General features: G+C 45.4%; 1 protein-coding gene across 2 annotated transcripts in view; it reads right to left on the bottom strand.

The window, feature by feature from the left end:
* Nucleotides 1-20,888, bottom strand: part of Larp1 (La ribonucleoprotein domain family member 1) — an 88,395-nt gene that overhangs the window by 20,548 nt on the left and 46,959 nt on the right. For both annotated transcript variants that reach the window (XM_029545637.1, XM_021212647.2), the window contains exon 2: nt 195-256. Coding sequence is in view for 1 of the 2 variants with exons in the window: in XM_021212647.2 (XP_021068306.1) it covers nt 195-256 (62 nt within the window). In the remaining variant the exon portion in view is untranslated. The remainder of the gene's footprint in view (nt 1-194; nt 257-20,888) is intronic.

Raw genomic sequence — 20,888 nt, 5'->3', positions numbered from 1 at the left:
AGAGAGAGAGAGAGAGAGAGAGAGAGAGAGAGAGAGAGAGGAAGGAAGGAAGGAAGGAAGGAAGGAAGGAAGGAGAAAGAGAAAGTAAGAAGAAAGACAGAAAAGAAAGAAGACAGAGACTTTTATTTAAAAAGAAAAAAAAAAAGAAAGAATCAACCACAGGCAGGCACAAGAGACACTCCCCCAATCCTTACCTTGCTGCCCTTACGCGGTTTAGGAGCAGCTGCCCTCACCACCTTAGCTGGAGCAGAAGGTTCTGTGGGAACAAAGAAAAACAATCAGCTGTTCAGAGCCGAAGGCACTACCATGCGCACCCCACCATGCACCTACAGGTTTCCAGAGGACCCACAGCAGAAAGGGCAAACAACAGGAGCTGACAGCCCAGCCGCCAAAGTGCCCAACCCAACTCTGAGGTGGAAAAACCCTTTTAGAGTCTAAGTCTGTATTTTTTATGAGATACCAACTGAGGCTCAAGGCCCATAACCAAATCTACACTGCAACTCAGGGCTCCAAATCTATAGGCAAAATCTATAAGGAAAGGAATTCAAGCCTTCTATATACTTCTGCAATCCCAAAGAAAAGGAAGCTAAAGATATATAAATAGGCAATTCCAGGGCCATGTCAAGGCCTGCTTTGTCCTCACTGACATGTACTTTAAGCAAGAACTACTTCCTCTGTTCCTAAAGAAAAGGTAAACTCCAATTTTGGGCAGCATCTCACAATGTAGCCCTGACTAGCTTGGAACTTGTCATGCAGATTAGACTGCTGAACTCACAGATATTCCACCCTCCGCCCCTAGCACATACTTTGCCTCCCAAGCATGCCATCATACCTGGCCAGTTTCATCTTTTAAATTTAACCCCAATAATACAAGTGAGGCAAGAGCTATACACAATTTCAGCTCCAACAGTACTGAAATTACCAAATTTAAATCCATCCACTTTCACAATAGCCATTAGAATATAACGATCTTTGGTTATGTGTAGACGGACACAATGGAAGATGACTTCACTTATTTTCTATAGAACAGAGGAGCATGTATACAGTCATGGCTTTTAAGGAACACAGTGTGCAAGTCTTTTCTAAAAGAAGTGACTCTGGTTAGTTTGCCCTCGATAAGGGTCTGAAAACCAAGGGTGTCTTGTTCTTCCCTCCTCTAGAGATCCCCAGGAAGAAATACATCCTGAGAGTCTGTTCTTCCTTTCCTCCTCTGCCATGCCAGGTCAGGAATTACCCCAGCCTCCAAGCACAGAAATCTGTCTCTCTGGCCTCACAAGGTTTTTCATCAGACCATTTCCTTTAATGAGAAAGTGTCCTTGCTCAACTCCTAACTGTGAAGCCAAAGCATTCCTGGCTTCTGGCCTGTTACTGGAGCCACTGCCCTCTAATGGTAGACATATGCCTTCTGATAGCTGGAGTTGTTGAGCCCAGCCCACAGCACCCTGCAGTGCCAAGCAACAGAAAACTAGAAAATCTCAGTTGCAAGAAAACCACTGTCCTTTGACCCAAGGTTGACCCAGATAAGACACCGAACATCCAGTAGTTCCCTGACTGATCTAAATAAAGATCTCCACCTGAGCTAGGTATGGTGGCAGATGTCTTTAATGCCAGCACTTGGGTGGCAGAGAGAAAGGATCTCTGGAAATTTGAGAGCAGCTTAATCTACAAAGCAAGTTCCAGGACAGCCAGGGACACACAGAGACCATCTTACAAAAAAATAAAAAGATCTTCATCCAATTCAGCCCAGGGTCAGGGCAGTGCCCACCTGAGCTATAACTGGAGATAACTGGAGAGTCATTTCTTCTTGAACTCAACAGCATTGATACATGCTAGCAGGAAAGCAAGCCCCAGGGCTAGTGACAAAGTTTACAACAGGAACCCCATGCACAAGGACTGGAAGTAAGGTCTACTGAAAACCATCTCTGAAAAAGAGAGCAAGTTTCCAGACACGGGTCTTTTCAAGTTTCTTGGTTTAGGGAAATAGACCTCACCAGGAAATGGAGATCAACTCTCACAGGCTGTCCTCTCATTTCTACAGGCATGCCATGGTGTTCCCCTTACTGGCCCTCAATCAATCAATCAAGCAAGCAAGCAAGCAAGCCTTTTAAAGCTATCTTCTCAAAAATTTTTAAGGAAGGGTCTTGTTTGTAGCCCAAAGCAGCCTCTACATTTCAGCAGTTCCCTTGTCACAGCCTACCAAGTGCTGGAATTCCAGATGTAGACTCCACTGGCCAGCTTATTATTTATAAAACCTCTGAAAATGGAAGAGTACTGATGGGATCCCCTGAGATTTCAGCAGAACATGGTCATGGACTGCAAGTTCTGTCTCCAGTGCAGAGAGAAAGCCTACAAGAGTCTCCTTAGTCCTATCTGAGCATCCACCTGATGAGAGTGCAGAGTGGCCTGCTGGGTCACACTGCACAGTCCTGGTAGAGTTTATTAGCGTTCCAACCCAGAGTTTCACCAAGAGGAACTATGATGCCCCGTTCTTTTTTCTTGCTCCTCGCTAGAGTCTCAGACTGCCTCCAAAGCAGCAGGACCCTAATGTCCATCCTGCACCAAGCCCAGTCAGCCCTCTACCTGCCTTACCTGCCACCACTCACCCAAGCCAAGCTCAGGACACACCACTGTCACTTATATAAGAAAACAATTCAGGGCTGGTGAGATGTCTCAGCGGGTAAAAGCACTGACTATTCTTCCGAAGGTCCCGAGTTCAAGTCCCAGCAACAACATGGTGGCTCACAACCACCCATAATGAGATCTGATACCCTCTTCTGATGCTGTCTGAGGACAGCTACTGTGTACTTATATATAATAATAAATAAATCTTAGAAAGAAAGAAAGAAAGAAAGAAAGAAAGAAAGAAAGAAAGAAAGAAAGAAAGAAAGAAAGAAAAAGAAAACAATTCTAACCCCACTGTTTGTAGACAGGGGACTCCAGCTATATATGGGAAGGATTTTCTAGAAATAGCTAGGAACTAGAAGGCTTCATTCTCTTCCAAGAAACTGCATGGATTCCCAGACATCCACTGGCAGTAGAAAAAGGTCCCCTCTTAGTGGACATGAGTGAAAGTCTCTCCTGTCACTTCTTACTATAATTTAGGGCCCTTCTCTATTTTTTCAATCAGACATCCCAGTCTGGGCTTATAGGGTCAGTATGAAATGGCAGGCCCAAGCTCTACGATGGCTTCCTCTCCATGAAGATTAGAGGCTGCCAGGTACCTAGAAGAGGATTCCTTCTGTCTCAGAGGACCAGGTCCAGCCAAGCAAGGACTGAGTCAACTGCATTTTTATTTTTTATTTTTTGTTTTGTTTTGTTTTGTTTTGTTTTTTCTCTGTGCAGCCCTGGATCAGACTGGCTTTGAACTCGAGATTCACCTTGGCTCTGTCTCTGGGTGCTGGGATTAAAGGTATACACCACCTCTGACCCACATGTTTGAAGAAGAGAACTGATTCCTGCAATTAGCCTCCATATGTGTGATATGCACACACAAAGAAATAAAGTAAGGAGCTGCAGAGATGATTCAATGATTAGGAGCACCAACTGCTCTTCCAGGACCTAAGTTCAATTCCCAACACCCATATGGAGGCTCAAAAAACAAACACCTAACTGTCTCTAATGCCAGGAAATTCAATGCCTCCTTCTGGTCTCCATGGACACTGAACATACATGGTGCACAGAAATTCACACAGGCAAACATACATAAACATAAAAGAAACAATAAGGATTAAAATGGGCATATGGTGGCACATGCCTTAAATCCCAGCACTCAGGGAGCAGAAGAAATCTGATCTCTGTAAGTTCGAGGCCAGCCTGGTCACCAAAGTGAGTTCCAGGACAGCCAGGGCTACACAGAGAAACCCTGCCTCGAATAAAACAAACAAACAAACAAAGGGAAAAAAGATTAAAATATTTAATAGAAAGCACATTATAAATTTTAAAAAAAGCCGGGCGTGGTGGCGCACGCCTTTAGTCCCAGCCCTTGGGAGGCAGAGGCAGGCGGATTTCTGAGTTCGAGGCCAGCCTGGTCTACAAAGCGAGTTCCAGGACAATCAGGGCTACACAGAGAAACCCTGTCTCAAAAAAAAGAAAAATAAAAATAAAAAAATAATAATGAAAAAAACCTAAACAAAGCAAAAAGGAAGTACATCAATGTTCCTCTGAAAGACAGTCTACTTTTCAAAGGGGGCACCTGGGCTTTTTCCTCAAGCTATCTACATAGCAAACTCTTTTTCCCTTTGTTAAGATTGTTTTCCTGAGTGAAGGACTCAAGAGTCCATTCATGTTTGCAGAGGGAAGAAAGTGCTGCCAGGCATTATCAGCAGGAGTGATGGAGCGATGGCAGGGTGGGCTTTAGGGGGAGTCCCTTACAGTGCAGGGTATATCAAGAATGTTTGTGAACCTCCACTGTCCAGTGTACTTACTCAAATACCCAGGAAAGAAATATGGTACTGTTAAGCACATGGAATGCCCCCCCTTGTCTAGACCTCTGTGAGAAAGGAGGTAATACTAATGTCAGGGGCCCACTGATTTAAGCCAACCAACCACAGAATTCTCAGCACACAGTAAAAGGCACTCAACAAATGTTAAACGTTACAATTTGAACACCCTAAGAAATCAGTATCTACCCTCATCCTTAGCAGAGAAAAAGACCATCAAGCCATCTCTCCATGAGAGGATCACCATTCCAGGTCTCTAAAACTATCTTCAATTCCCACCTCAAAATACAAATCAGACAGCCCACAACCCCTCAAACCTGTCTCCAAGGCAGACCTGTGGTAAGGAGCCACCCACATCCTCACACTCCCCTCCCCAGGAAAAAAGAAAACCTTCAGAGTTCTACAGTTTAAATAGGAAAATATGGGGAAATTTACTACTGACTACTGAACCTGGTCCCTTACCAGCCACCACAGCTTTAGTATAAAAGCTCTACTTTGCTAAAGAAGGCCTGGGGCTCCTTCCATTCTATTTCCAGAATTCAATTTTCCATTTAGCAAGAGGAAGAAAACTCAGGCCTCCAGGAATCCCTTCAATCCAGTGAAGGGGCTAAGCTCATATAGACCTGGTACAAAGACTACCAATTATTTTTCTGTATTGTCCAGTTCTAGAAAGACCTAACGCTGCTAACTTTTTTGTAACAGCCCACAGGGGCTGGAAGTCTCCTGAGTTACTTGCAACCTTCCAGAAAGTACTTAAGGTTTTTGGTGAAGAAGGTATAAAATAATCCAACCCTATCAGGCCATGGCACAAAGAATGGGTAGGGGTGGATTGAAATTATGGACCAGTACTGAAGGAAGGATGGGATGAGCTACTTAATTAAGTATACAGGAATAAGTGGGTGGCCAGCCAGAATGGGATCAAAATGGGAGGTCCCAGATTTACCCAGTGCTAGTAATAAAGACCAGAGTCTTACAGGTTGAGTTTAAGCAGGACTGCTGGGGTTGGCTGTGAAAGATTCACAAACCAGCCAGCTATACACCCCCACCTAGCCAAAATCAATGTCCCTTTTAGAGACACTGAACATGATTGAAGCCAAGACCCTCTACTAGGCACTCTTCAGGACACAGTACATGTTAACCACCCAGTGACCGCTCTAGACAACAGGGTTCCTGATGAGTGCAGGGACCAAGCTATTCTCACAACAGGAAGCACAATGACTAGCTCTGGGCCTGGCCTCACAAGACTCTTTGGTCTTTAGTTTGAGCCTTCTTGGGGGTGGGGGTGGGGGTGGGGGTGGAGGGTGGTGATGACGGAACAAGCAGCCTAGACATTACTGGCTCTCAGAGGTCCTGAGAGGAATAATTGTGAGAGCACTGCCAGCCATCCCAACACCATCTTCCTTGGCTACACTAAAAGCTGATGCTCTATGTAGGTATAACAGAAAAGGCAAGGGGGGGGGGGCGCGGCTAAAACCTCATCCCCAGCAGGGTGTGAGGTTCTTATGTGCCTAGCTACAGTTAAGCACGACATGGACCTCACAATCCTTAAAGTCAAATGAGTTCCTTCCATTGGTCCCATTATCAAGAAAATCAAGACATCTGCTACAAGTGTTTGCCAAGGTCAGAGCAGTCAAGCAGCAGGACAAGATCTGGAGTGTGTTCTAAAGGTTATGCCTTACCCACCATCAAAGAGTGGGAATGAAGCTAGGGACCATAAAGGTCAAACGGTGATGGCCTTCATCACCCCCTATCCTCCACCATAGACTTTGCCCCACAAAGACTCCTCAGTCAAATCTTGGACCAGAGCACAGGGTTCTTTCTGCCTTACCCCAGCCCAGACCTTTGATTATGGAAAAGGTAGTAAAACTATAGGAAGGGAGAATGAAACACCTGTGCCTCTCCCTCCCAAAGCAGCCTGGGTAGAGTCATGTTAAAACCTAAGGATAGCAAACAATTCTGTCTTTGTCCCATCCCTACAAACCTAAGTAAGCAACTCCCCAACAGGTTTCTCTACAGGGCAAAAACAATGTCCAATTAGCTTCCATACCTTATATGAGCTCTCTCTCTGTGGCTTTGGCTGCCACTTCTTAGAGGACTTTCTCTACCCTGTCCCTCCCATCCAGTCCCCAGGTCTGCAAATAAAACTCAGGAGGGGTCTTTGGGCAGGAAGAGTTGGGCTTCAGAAGGTCAGACTGACTTGAAACCTGCAGAAAAGAAGCTGCAGGCCAACAACCAGCTTGTGGTACAGTGCATCAGTCCTCGGGCAGAGGGTAGACCAGGAAGCAGTCACGTGATATCTACCAGGCCAGCCAAGTCCAAGAGACTATCTTTAGCTTGTGGTGACCCAAGCATTCAGTGTTCTCACTCCTCCTGCCCAAACAGGGACCATACAGCCCAATGGTGGCTATGGCCATCCCCCAACAGCTGGTACCAATCCCTGAAGTCCTACCCAAGAGCTGATTAAAGATAAAAGGCTGAAACCCAGCTAGCTCCCTGATTGGTCTTTCCTGAAGATCACACTGGACTCTAATTGCACACTGACTTATGCAAAGCTGTAAGCATCTTCTGAGACACCACAATTCCCTTCCAATGGATGCTACCAGCTACTTTCTAGTTCCCAGCAAACAGAAAGACTTCCTTCACACAGAATATATGCCAAAGCAAAGGGGTGATCCTTCCTTCACCATAGTAAAGTCTCAGGACGGTCTCCTCAGGAGCCCCACCACCACCACTGCCCATAAGAAAGCAATTCTAGACCAGGTTCTAACTCAGCCTGTGGAACCATTATCATCAATCACCAGCTCATGCATCCTACAAATGTCCAACTCAAGAGAGTGGGTATCATTATGACGACAGTTAACTGACAAGGACACCAAGGCTCAAAGAAGCTCACTCAACTACAGGTAGCTGAGGTGGACTAAAACCCAGGTAGTCTCTGCCCAGCAAATTCTGCCTCACAAGCAGGCCATGGATCTTAAAGTGGAACTGCTGAGGGCTCTACAAATGCAGGTCCCCAGCATCCAGGATTACAGTCTTTGTGTCAAAAGCTCACTGTAAATACTGACCAAACATGATTACTTCCTTCTCAACTCTCTGGGATAGGGTTAAGTGCCCCTTCACACTGCAATCATGCAGCCAGGCTACACAGCTGGCCTCTCACACCAATCTAAGCACCCAGAGCCAGTTATGGGAAAGGGTTTAGTAGGTGAAACAGCACAACAAACTCCCAGGCAATAGGCTTCAGTGTCAAACCCACTAGACAGCTCTATACACCACCACCAAGCCTGCAGTGTTCCCCTTGCTCTAACACTGACTTACTGTTGCAAGAGCAAACTACAAAATTCCAGATGTTGATTAAGTCACTGTTTACTGGAGGACAGATCTCTGAGATTCTGGTTCAAGTAATTCAGGCTAGCCTCAATTCTCACTTTTCTGTCTTCATCTCCCAATTGCTACAATTACAGATGACTGCCAACTGTTAAAATTCATTCCTGAAAACACTGCCATGAGCTATATTCCTGTGGCTTCCTAGGTCACTTTCAAGCCCCATCCTGTTTCACAGACAGGGGCGCTCTGCATGTGGCAGGCTGGATTCCGCTGTCACTGCCCCGGATGATGCTACCCTAATAGAGCTCACCTGTGCTTGGTGATGACCAACTGCTTAGAGTACTACAAACTTTTTTCTTAAACTTTGAAACAGGGTCTAAGAAACCTGGGGGGGGGGGGTTGCGGGGGGGGGTTGCGGGGGGGGGGTAGAGAGATCAATGGCTGCAGTGTGGTGGTAGTGACCTACTTTAATCCCAGCATTTGGGAATCTCTCTGAGGGCAGTCTGGTCTACAAAGTGAGTTCAGGAACAGTCAAGACTATGGAAAAATCCTGTCTTGAAAAATGATCAAACAAAAAAATGCATGGCATGGCACATCATACATAGGTGTAGGCAAAATCCTCATACACATTAATAAAAATGGGGGGGGGGAGCCCAGGCTGGTGTCAATTCTCCCTGCTTCAGCCTCTGCACATGTACACCACCTGAAGTTCATTTCTACTGCCCTAAATCTAAGCAGTTGACAGATGGGAGAGGCTTCTGTTCTGACTCTCCAAGAAATGACTTTTTCTGTCCCGATTACTGGAATGGGTACACCGACACCTGACTCAACCTGTCTAACTAGAACTGAAGAGGAAATGAAAATACTCACTGCATCCGGAAGAGTCTGCAGCTTGTGAACAACCTGGGGGGCACATCAGCAAGGAATGGCTGTTGAGGTGGTGCTTGGGACATGAAGTTGCACTTTCCCAATGTAGAACTCTTTCTTAAATTGGTTTTAAAACAACGGATTAATTTGTTACCTGGAACCACAACCTTTGACATTTTAAAATCAAGGCTTCTTATGCCAGGAGTTGGTAAAGCTGGATCCCTATTCTAATATTTCTTTTTAGTTTACATTACATTACATTATTATTATTCTTCTATGCTATTTGTTAAACCTGGCTTCCACGAGGGGTCAGAAGGTGAGGATCACTGCCTCCTGTCTATTAGAAGCTCTGTATATTAAGAGCTTCTAAAATTAATGCTAATAAGATGGTGGAGCTGTGCACCTGGTGGTAGTGACACATCTTTAATCCCAGTACTTGGTAGGCAGAGGCAGGGGGCTCTGCTAATTAAGGTCAGCATGTTCCAGGACAGCCAGAGGTACACAGACAAACTCAAAAGAAAACAAAACTATGGTGGCGCTGTTACAGAAACAGGCCCTCCCAACTTTGACACTCAACTAGATTCCAGAGTGAAAAAGCCCATGCACAGCTGTGGAAATATAACCACTGAGATATACAGTGCCATGGCATTTCTGTAGTCTAAGGGTCAAATACAGGAAGGGACCTATCCAGACCTCAAAATTCACCTGGGGAGGTGTGCGGCAGGAACCTCCAGTTTTAACAGATTCCCTTCTATAGAGAAAGGGCCTGGTCTCCAGCACTGCTAGGGGCTCACATTTTCAAGAGAAGAAGTTTAATGACAGGAGCATAGAGTCAAGGAAGAGGAATTTACCAACCAGTATGTACTTCAGCCCCTGGAATAAACAATGGTAAGGTTGAGAAGCCAGAGCCTTCTGGAGCTGAAGGCTGTGACAGACACAAGGTCACAGGGAGTAAATCTGGGCTAGGTTTGAGGTTTAGCGACACACCAGTGGCTGTCCAATGAGAATGAAAGCTCCGGGCTGGAGAGATGGCTCGGTGATTAAGAGTGCTCTTCCAAGGTTCCTGAGTTTAATTCCCAGCAACCATGTGGTGACTCACAACCATCTGTAAGGGAATCTGATGCACTCTTCTGGTGTACCTCAAGACAGCTACAATGTACCTGTATAAATAAATAAAAATAGCTGGGCAGTGGTGCTTTAATCCCAACTCTTGGAAGGCAGAGGCAGGCGGATTTCTGAGTTCGAGGCCAACCTGGTCTACAGAGTGAGTTCCAGGGCAGCCAGGGCTACACAGAGAAACCCTGTCTCAAAAACAACAACAACAATAATAATAATAAATAATATAAAAGAGAATGAAAGTTCTCTAAAAAGCCACTGTCCACCTGTGTCATCCTTATAGCTTTTTTCACCTTCTCTTCCCTCCAAATCTGCTGTCTGCCTACTCAATGCTCATGCCTGAGTCCCTTAAAATAATGGCTATTACTGTTTGTTTACTATAAGCACTTACTCCAGAAAAATCAGGCCTCCTGGAATAACCCTTTATGCATTACCTTTACAATCCACACTGTAAAAGCCCCATCTTAGAAGAGGTTCGAAGCTAAAACCAAAGAACACAGAGTAAGAAAGATCTAAAAACACTACAGCAACATGCCAGCCTTTTGTTTATTTTCAATGTCTCCAAGGAACTTGAAGCTCAAGCCTGGAGGTGTTTTGTTGTCACTGTTCATGTTTTGAGACTGTCTCTTAATGCAGCCCTGACTATCCTGGAACATACTGTGTAGACCAAGGTGCCCTGAACTCCCAGAGATCCTCTTGCCTCTGCCTCCTGAATGCTGAGATTGAAGTGTATTGTATACCACCACACCCAGCTATGCCTTCAAGTCTTAGAGAAAATGAGGCCAGTCACCAGCTCTCTGAAATTATCTCATCTATGGGGGGGCGGGGGGGCGGGGCGGGTAGAGGGATAGGTAGAGTCAAAGGTCTTGTTATCCCAAAGGCAATCCCCCATGACCTACTTCTAAACAGCAAGGTCTTGGGTTCAAGCAAAAACCAAATCCCTAGACAATTTTTCCTCTAGGAGCAAAATTGAGACACAGATGGTACAGGAAGCTGAAGAGCCCACAGATCAAAATGTCAAAAAAGGAGGCAGGAAATGGGAAGGTGAAAAGCCAGGCAGAACATGCATTTAGGCCCTACCCTCGGGCCCAGGGGAGAATTGAATGGGGGGTGTTGTTACCTTTCCTTACCCTTAATGACCAGGACTAAGTAATTCCTCACCTACCACCACTACATTTTATCTCGCTAGAATAAGCTGCTGTCTTCACACTCAATAGTACTGAGCCATGACTTTCCAGACATGTCTCAATAGTGAACTGGACCATAGATGTTGCTCAGTGATAAACCCCTCACTCAATACTCCTTAGGCTCTAGGCTGAGTTTGCCAGCTAACTGTTTTTAAGATCCCAGGCCTAGGCTCTTGCCAATCAATGGTGAACTGTCACTGGCTCAAGCTACTGCCTGGTACTGTTCTAAAAATCTCAGGCTCAAGGCTATAGAGATGGCTGCTCTTCCAGAGGTCCTGAGTTCAATTCCCAGAAACCACATGGTGGTTCACAACCATCTGTAATGAGATCTGATGCCCTCTTCTGGTGTGAATAAGAACACAGCACTCACAGATATTAAATATATAATTTTTTTTTCTTTCAAGACAGGGTTTCTCTGTGTAGCTCTGGCTGTCCTGGAACTCACTCTGTAGACCAGGCTGGCCTCGAACTCAGGAATCCGCCTGCCTCTGACTCCCAAGTGCTGGGAATTTTTCTTTTCTTTTCTTTTTTTTAAAGAAAGACTCTCAGGCTCAAGAGAAGTCTGTGGTCTATGTCTGTTATAGGCAGAATGGCAGCCGCAGCCAATGTGAGTACTTACAATGAGCAGTACAGTGCTCTCCTCTCAAGTATTTGTGCATATGATGTCCTGGGTACTATGGAAAGGTGGCAGGCCACAAATAGGAACTGGTATGAGCTGACAATGAGATCAGTGCTGTGTCCATCCAAGCACCATTCTGCCCTAAAACAAGACTTAAAACTCCAAGCTTAGCCGGGCATGGTGGCACATGCCTTTAATCCCAGCACTCGGGAGGCAGAGGCAGGTGGANNNNTGAGTTCNAGGNCAGCCNGGGCTACACAGAGAAAACCCTGTCTCGGGGAGAAAAAAACAACAACAACAACAAAACTTTACGCTTGGGCTCTTTCCAAGAGATTAAAAACCAGGAAGTGGCTGGAGAGATGGCTCAGTGGTTAAGAGCACCGACTGCTCTTCCGAAGGTCCTGAGTTCAAATCCCAGCAACCACATGGTGGCTCACAACCATCTGTAATGAGATCTGATGCCCTCTTCTGGTGCATCTGAAGACAGCTACAGTGTACTCAGATAAAATAAATAAATCTAAAGAAAAAGAAAAAGAAAAAGAAAAAGAAAAAGAAAAAGGAAAAGGAAAAGGAAAAGGAAAAGGAAAAGGAAAAGGAAAAGGAAAAGGAAAATCAGGAAGAACAAATGCAGAAACCCAAGCCAAGCACCCTGAAGACCTGGACAGTGGTTGACAAGCTGCTTGGTACTGGTTTGTCCTAGATCACCTGTCCCAACCTCCAGCAGGACAAAGTAGCTGGTAGGCACTGCAAGGAAAGCAAAGCCAGCCAGCTCCCGACCCCTGACCCCTGGGTGCAGGGAGAGGCTTGGTTTCTGTAAAAACCCAGTTATGTGAATGTTTTTGTTTTAATCTCACGTGAGACATGGAGCTGCTTCAGTTTGTCCACAGGCATTAGCTGTAACTGTCTTGTGCTCTAGGGAGGGCATGTTTTCAGTAGACTAGGACTGGGCAGGGATGGCCAGCCTTAGTACTGCAACCCAAAGACACCTGGGGCACAGAATTCACAGGCTGTTCCACACACTGCTCCAATAGCATCTACACTGCTCACAGCCACTCATGCTTTCCAGGTACTTATCATGGTCACTGCAGGGGCAAACTACCTGCCTCCTTCAAAGGTAAACAGTGCTCAGGGAAGCAGCCTGACATGTTTCACTCTGAGAACAAAAGAACAAAGCAACAAGGAAGCTGGCTCCTGTGCATCTTGATGACAGGAGGCTAGGTTTCCATTTGGAGGCTGAGTAGAAGAGCACAGGCAGCCATGCAGGGGAGTCTCCCATGTACCTATTCTAGCCCTGCTGGTCAGCATCTATCAAGGGTGTACTGGGGGTTTGGAGACACTCCTTGGACAAGCACAGATGGCCTTCTGCCGCCCTACACTGATTTCTTCTATAGAGACTTCCAAAGCTAAAGTAGGCTGTGGGAACTGAGAAGGCAGCAGGTCTGTATGGAAGAACACTGGTCCTGCAAGGTAGCAAAGGTAAGAGGTATGCTTCCACTGCCAGGCTTCTCTCAGCCCATGTGAATTCTGACTCTGTGACCTCCCACCGAGCTTAATGAGCCAAAAGGGCAGTGAAAGAGTGAGGGCTGCCTGGCGTGTGTACTTCTCCCTACAGCTGCCAAGCGCTGACTAGATAAGAGTTCTCCCAAGCCTGCTGGAAGCTAGAGAACTTACCTCGCTAGGCAAGCACTCTACCAACTGAGTAACATTTCCAGCCCACTGTACTGTATTTCTAACAGGCAGTACTGGTTTAGAAAAAGATGTAATCCTCTTAGTGCTTACTAGTACTCATGGTGGTTGGTGGGACACAATGCCAAGGTTTTCCTTTTCTTAAAATCTATTTGGACATTTTTGATGAGTTGTTATTGCCTGATTTTAAAAAGATTTTCCACTTCAAAAAGCTAAAGGCCCAGCACATAATATTTGGTGGCCCAAAGAACATCACAAAACCTGGAGAACCAGCCCATCCTGCCTACTATTCAGACCAGGTCCCAAGGTCACCATCCCTCCCTAACGTGTAACTAAAAAGAGCAGCTCTTATGGAAGAAAGGCCAAGTATCCAGGGCAGGATCCAAAGTTCCCGGGGCTTGGCTCATGCTTACTAGTCCTATGCCCAGAGAGACCAGCCTGCCAAAGCAAAGTGGGGCCTCCAGGCTCAAGCCTTCCTTCCAGAAACAGCTTAAGTTTTGTAGGAAGTTTGGTCTGGAAGAACACAGGCAAGGCAACAATGGGGATGGCACTGTCTCTAGCGTCAGTCGGTGTTACAGGCAAACCTCAGATACTAACTACTGCACAACCTGAATTTCTGAATCTCTTAGAGCTTCATTTCTTGTAAAGATCATATTCAGAACTATGGTAAAAATGAATGGAGATAATGGAGATAACGAATGGGATATGGATGGAAGTTCAGAATTCTGGTCTGAAGTAAGGATACGCCAACTCTTTGACCAGAATCTCTGAGGCAACCTTGTCTCATGAGGCAGAGCTAATGAATTAAGATCTGACAGAGGCACAACAGCTTGTCTAAGTCTGTACACAAACAACACCTACTGTGAGGATGAGAAAAGGCCAAAGTTAGAACTGGCAGTTCCATGCTTTCATCTCAGCCTGCTCTGGGCCCACTGATGAAAAGTCTTATCTAGCTGGTCAAAACCCACAGCAAGGTCCAGCATGGTGGCAAATGCCTTTAATCACAGTACCTAGGAGGTCAAGTTCCAAGTCAGTCTGGCCTAGTGAGTTCCATGACAACCAGGGCTGCATTTTAACACTTATCAACAACTCACAGCAGGCTCTGTCCTGAGAGGAACAGAAAACTATTAAGACCTGGGGTCACTGGGGCTAGATAGATACCTCCACAGTTAAGAATATATGTATTGCTCTTCCAAAGGACTTGAGTTTGAGACCTGAGTTAGATTCCTCAAATTCATGTCAGGTGGCTTCTGCAGGAATACATACATGATTAAAAATAAATAATTTTAAGAGGGTGTTCATAATCATTCCATACTGTACCCAGGACTGGTGTGACTCTCTGCCCTTTTACTGCTAGCATCCTATGCTACCCATCCACATCTCATTCCACCTCCACCCAGCAGGGGCATGAGAACAAGCAGGTGAAGTAGAGAGATACTAGCTCAAGATATCTGGAACCAAAGAACCCAATGCCCCTTTTGTCTGACTGGCATGGCATCACTATTTCAGCTCCTAGGCACTTGAGATGTGAAGAGGAAGTAAAAGACAGCAATCCGGGCTGGTGAGATGGCTCAGTGGGTAAGAGCACCCAACTGCTCTTCCGAAGGTCCGGAGTTCAAATCCCAGCAACCACATGGTGGCTCACAACCACCCGTAACAAGATCTGACACCCTCTTCTAGAGTGTCTGAAGACAGCTACAGTGTACTTACATATAATAAATAAATAAATAAANANTAAAAAAAAAAAAAAAGACAGCAATCCACAGGGAAACAGTGAATTAGTTCAAAAAATTAGAAAGAAAAAAAGAAAGCCAGGAGGCTAACTCACAACTTAACCAACCATCCTGCCAAGTGGGCATCACAGCATCCCTCTGATAAAGGTCACTCTCACATACTTCTCAAAGGGAAGGCAAGGGGACAGACTCCACACCTTTCACCTGCCTACAGAGGATTCTGTGTATTCCACCAAGCCCAGGGCACAGAGCTTCACCAGGACCCCCCCCCCCAACCCCTCACTCAGTGAAGATATTGGAGTAGCTGAAACCAAAGGCTGCAACCACAGATCTTCTGCAGAAAAGAGACTTCAGATGTGCTAAAGGGGCACTTTACCAGAGAGCCTCAGAAATACCATCAAATGAGCAAAGAATGTGGGTTGGAGCTTTTCTAGAATCTTTTTTCTTTTCTTTTCTTTTTTCTTTCCTAGAATCATTTAAATGAAACCAGGTCCTAACTATGAAAATGACACAAAGAATCTAGGTAGGCAGACACTCCACAACCCAAGCATGACCAGAAAACAGGCTGTATCAGCTTTCCTGCCTAAACCCTTCTCTGGAGCTTGACATGACAGCACCTACCTGAGGAGAGAGGATCACAAATTCTTTTTTTTTTTTTTGGTTTTTCGAGACAGGGTTTCTCTGTGTAGCCCTGACTGTCCTGGAACTCACTTTGTAGACCAGGCTGGCCTCGAACTCAGAAATCCTCCTGCCTCTGCCTCCCGAGTGCTGGGACTAAAGGCGTGCGCCACCACGCCCGGCTGGGATCACAAATTCTAAATCAGGCTGGATTACCCAGAGAGTTACAGGCCAGTCTAGGTTACAGGGCTGCATTCTATCTTAAACAGAATCAGGAGAGAAGATTAAAAATCAAGTCCTGCTTGGCATAGAGGCACTTGCTTGTAATTCCTAATGGCAGCATTCAGGAGAGGCATAGTGTGTTCAAGGTCATCAGCTACATGATGAGTTTGGGGGTAGCCTGAGCTACATGAGATTCTGCCTCCATCTTTAAACCCTCTTTGGGACTGGAAGGCCAGATGACCGCTTTAGTAAATGCTTCTGGTCAATTCTATGGCTCTGTCTTGTCTTTTGCTCCCTTTTTTCCCTACCCCTTGGTGTTTCTTTTTTGCTTAAGATCCATTTTATTGAGCTAGAGAAAGTACCCAAGGAGCTGAAGGGGGCTGCAACCCTATAGGTGGAACAATATGAACTAACCAGTGCCCCCAGAGCTTGTGTCTCTAGCTGCATATATAGCAGAAGATGGCCTAGTCAGCCATCATTGGGAAGAGAGGCCCCTAGGTCTTGCAAGCTTTATATGCCCCAGTACAGGGGAACGCCAGGGCCAAGAAGTGAGAGTGGGAGGGTATAGGGGACTTTCCGGATACCATTTGAAATGTGGATGAGGAAAATATATAATGAAAAGTTGACAAAAAAAAGAAAAAGAAAAAGAAAAAAAAATAATTTTTTTTAAAAAATCCATTTTGCCGGGCGTGGTGGTGCATGCCTTTAATCCCAGCACTTGGGAGGCAGAGGCAAGTGGATTTCTGAGTTCAAGGCCAGCCTGGGTTATACAGTAAATTCCAGGACACCCAGGGATACAGAAAGAAACCCTGTCAAAAAACAACCACCACCACCACCTGAGCTGGAGAGATGGCTCAATGGTTAAGAAGAGCACTGACTGCTCTTCCTAGAGGTCCTGAGTTCAATTCCCAGCAACCACATTGTGGCTCACAACCATCTGTAATGAAATCTGATGCCCTCTTCTGGTGTGTCTGAAGACAGCAAACAGTATACTCATTCATAAAATAATTCTTTAAAAAACAAAACAAAACAAGGCGGGCATAGTGGCACATGCCTTTGATCCCAGCGCAGGCAGATTTCTGAGTTCGAGGCCAGTCTGGTCTACAAAGTGAGTTCCAGGACAGCCAGGGCTACACAAAGAAACCTTGTCTTGAAAAACCACCAACAACAACAAAACAAACAAACAAACAAGAAAGAAATAGAAATGATGTATTTTATTTTAAATTATGTGTTCACATGCATGCGTGTATACTCACTGAGTACAGTGCTCTCAGAGGCTAAGAGGGTATTAGATACCCTGGAGCTAAAGTTACAAAGACCATGAACCAGCCCTAGTGGGTGCAAGAAACACATCTGGGGTCCTCTGCAAGAGCAGCAAGTGCTATTAACTGGTTGAACCTTCTCCAGGCCCACACATTTCCTAACTTGCAGGTACAAATGAAAATCCTGATTACAGTCTTCTTTGACAGAAGACAAAAAAAAATTTTTTTGTTGAAATCTCACTTGAATACCATGATTCAAGTCCTATTTTAGACCAAACAAAACAACTTTCTGACTGCTTAAAGTCTCTAAGAAACAGAGCTAAAAACAACTTTAACCCTTAATTAATCTTGTAATTTTGGCTCAATCCTTGTCTTTTTTTTTTTTTTTTTTTTTTCTTTTTTTTTGGTTTTTCGAGACAGGGTTTCTGTGTATAGCCCTGGCTGTCCTGGAACTCACTTTGTAGACAGGGCTGGCTGGCCTCGAGTTCAGAAATCCGCCTGCCTCTGCCTCCCCAGCGCTGGGATCGAAGTCGTGGCCACCCGCCCGGCTGTCTAGAACATTTTTTTGTTACTAAGTATCAAAATGGGGGAGGGGAGAAAGGAAGCAAAGAATGAATGTCCAGCAAGTAGCTCCTTATCTCCTACTCTGATTTACCTGCGTTTCCTGCAGGCCTTTCTGCTTCCACCTTGCTCCCCACTCAACGTTCTCCACAGACCTGAGGAATCTCAAGCATATGCTGCAGTCCCTGCTCTCCTGCCTCCACAACAGAGTGCAGAGCCCCCTTGGAAATCTGAGCCCTCCTCATCTACACAGGCCATTTCTGTCCTTGGAGGATCCTGACTGCACTCTGGTTAGAATTATCTTTCTGATCATGCCAACACCTTAACAGCCTCTGCCCAATACTTCCCTTCCCTATGAAAATTGATTCCAAAGTAGCTGGGATAACAGGACTGTACACCACACCCTCAAGATGGCTGATTACTTTGAGCTGCTGTTTGGAAAGGTGATGTAGGCAGGAAACGATAATTGGTAGTTCACTGCTTCCCTGTGGGAATGTAAACAATGAGGCCAGGCCTCTCTATCTAGTGCACAGCAGAATTTCCAAGGCCTAACTCTTAGTAGGCTGTTCAAACTGATGGGAGCCAAGCAGTTCCTGTCACACAAAGGTTAAGTTCAAGCCATGGGGCCTGTTTGAACAAGCCTGAACATTGGATACTAGTGAGCCTCTTAGATCTGCCTAGATTCTGCTAAGTTGATTAACTCTTGGACCCCAGCTTCTACCAGCCCTACATGTTCAGGCCAGAAGGGAATTTCTCAGGAATGATCCTATTGAACTAGACATGGGATTTAAGAATCCTTCCAAGTTCCCATCACTGCTACTCACGACCTAGGGCAGCCCGAGTCCCATTGCCTTACTCTGAGGAGGAAAGCTGGTCCATCTGAGTCTCTAAATGATATCTCAACAACCAGGGTCTCAACTTCTGACTCAATTGATATAGCAAACTTAATCCTAATAGGAAAGTCTTGAAAGACCTTGTGACTCAACCACTTCCATTCACAGGAAGCAGGAAAGGAAGTGGGTTAATTCAGTAAAGTCGCCCAAGTCTTTCAGTGAGATGCACAGCTGAGCTAACAGCTGACCTCCTACCTTCCCTACTACAGGGAGCACAGAACAGCACTGCTGGGAGGAGCCTCTGTCCAAAGAAATGCTCCAAGGAGCTTTGGCTCCCTTCCCTAAACAGAATCACACTTTACAAGGCTTCTACTCAGGATCTTTCTTTCCCCTTTCCATTGTGATAGTTAAACACCTGTAGAGTCCTTCTCACACCTACAAGATAACAGGCATACATGGGGCTTTAACAGACTGAAACCAATGATGCTATTTATATACCCAGTCCACCGGAAGGGATGAAATGGAAACGCTACCTGGAGCCTAACTAACACAAGTTCCTTCATCCTCAGCTTTGCTCCAGGGCCGCAGGCCACAATGTTCTTAGTATCAGGTCTTCACCACACTTGCTCTCCCTTAGAAGATGGGAGAGCTTTCGAGTCACATCTAACAACTCCTCTCAACTGTTCTACAAGGCTACTCCTTGGCTTCCCTTCCAGTTAAAAGATGTGACAGCACAGTATCTGGACCCACAGGCCTCATGCTAGGAGGAAGCCTCATGAAGGATGCAAACTTGAGGGTCTGCAGGGCCTAGCAGTGGGTTGCAAGTAGACAGCTACTGGCAGACCATAGCCCCTCACCCAGTATCACATGCAATTCAGCATAGATTTACGCATTGTCCTTTTAGTTTTTTGAAAGCAAAGTTGGATATCCCTACGCTTAGACTGATAGTTTAGGCTTTTTTTCTGGAGGTAGGTCTTTTGAGACAGGGTCTCTAACAGTTCTGGCTGTCTTAGCTAGCCTCAAATTCAAAGAAATCCCCCTGCCTCTTCCTCCCAGATGTAGGGAATACAGCAAAGCCTGTGTGCCACCATACCTGCCGCATTTCCCCAATTTTGAAATACAGATGGTTCCTTTAATGTATCCTTAAGGGTGTGGTGGTACACGCCTTTAATCCCAGCACTTGGGAGGCAGAGGCAGGTGGATTTCTGAGCTCAAGGCCAGCCTGGTCTACAGAGTAAGTTCCAGGACAGCCAGGGCTATACAGAGAAACCCTGTCTCAAAAAAACAAAAAAAGAAGAAGAAGAAGAAGAAGAAGAAGAAGAAGAAGAAGAAGAAGAAGAAGAAGAAGAAGAAGAAGAAGAAGAAGAAGAAGAAGAAGCAGCAGCTGCTGCTGCATCATCATATTTAAAAAGAGAAAAAAATAAAGTATCCTTAAAGCAAATTTAAAACTGTTGGCCGGACAGTGATGGCACACATCTTTAAACCCAGCACTTAGGAGGCAGAGGCAGGTGAAATTCTGAGTTTGAGGCCAGCCTGGTCTACAGAGTGAGCTCCAGGACAGCCAAGGCTACAGAGAAACCTTGTCTCACAAAAACAAAAACAAAAACAAAAAAGGCAAGCTAGCTAGCTAGCTGTCAGGAGGCAAAGCTGGGCATGAGATGTAGACACAGGCAGACACTTTGTGACTTTTTTCTTTTTAACAGAGTTTCAAAAGTCCGGACTGGCCTGGAATACCCTATGTAGACCATACTTACCTCAAACTCAGAGACACATTCACTTGCCACTGCTGTCCAGACTTTGTTTGTTTGTTTGTTTGTTTTTGCTGTGGCTCGTAGCTCCACCTAGTCTGGCTCTTGCTGTAGTATCTCAGACTGGCCTCTAGCTCATGATAACCTTCTGCCTCCCTTCTGGATCCAGAATTAAAGATGTGCACCACCACACTACTCCTGACCTTTTTCTTTCAGATAAAAGGCCCTCCTTAATTTGAAGGTGAGGAAGACATTGGCAGCTAATAGAGCCTAGAAACTTTCTGAATCAAAAGGTTCTTCAGGAAATCACCACCTAACTATTCAATAGTTAGTGGGGAGAAGGAAAAAAAAAAAAAAAAAAAAGGCTGAGCACCTTGGGGACACTGTTCAAAGTTACCAACTGACCAAGTCAAATACACTAATGCTCCCCCACACCTACACCAAAACTTAACCATTAAGGTCACTGAGATGATAGGACTTAACTTCAAGACTATGCTACTAATGCCAACTGACTTTTTCTCATACATAGGAAAGGAGACTTGTCTGCAACAAATCTGAAGCTGTGGAAAGATACCAAAGCACTAAATGGGCAGTTTTACCACAAAGCACCCAGGCTCGTCTAAAAATTCCAAGAGCCAATTTGGAGTGGGTGGGGAGGCATAAGATGGCT

This window comes from Mus pahari, chromosome 14 (genome assembly GCF_900095145.1).
Source record: "Mus pahari chromosome 14, PAHARI_EIJ_v1.1, whole genome shotgun sequence".
NCBI classification, from domain to species: Eukaryota; Metazoa; Chordata; class Mammalia; order Rodentia; family Muridae; genus Mus; species Mus pahari.
Note: the sequence above shows the minus strand (reverse complement) of the source record. Positions and strands in the feature narration are given on the sequence as shown.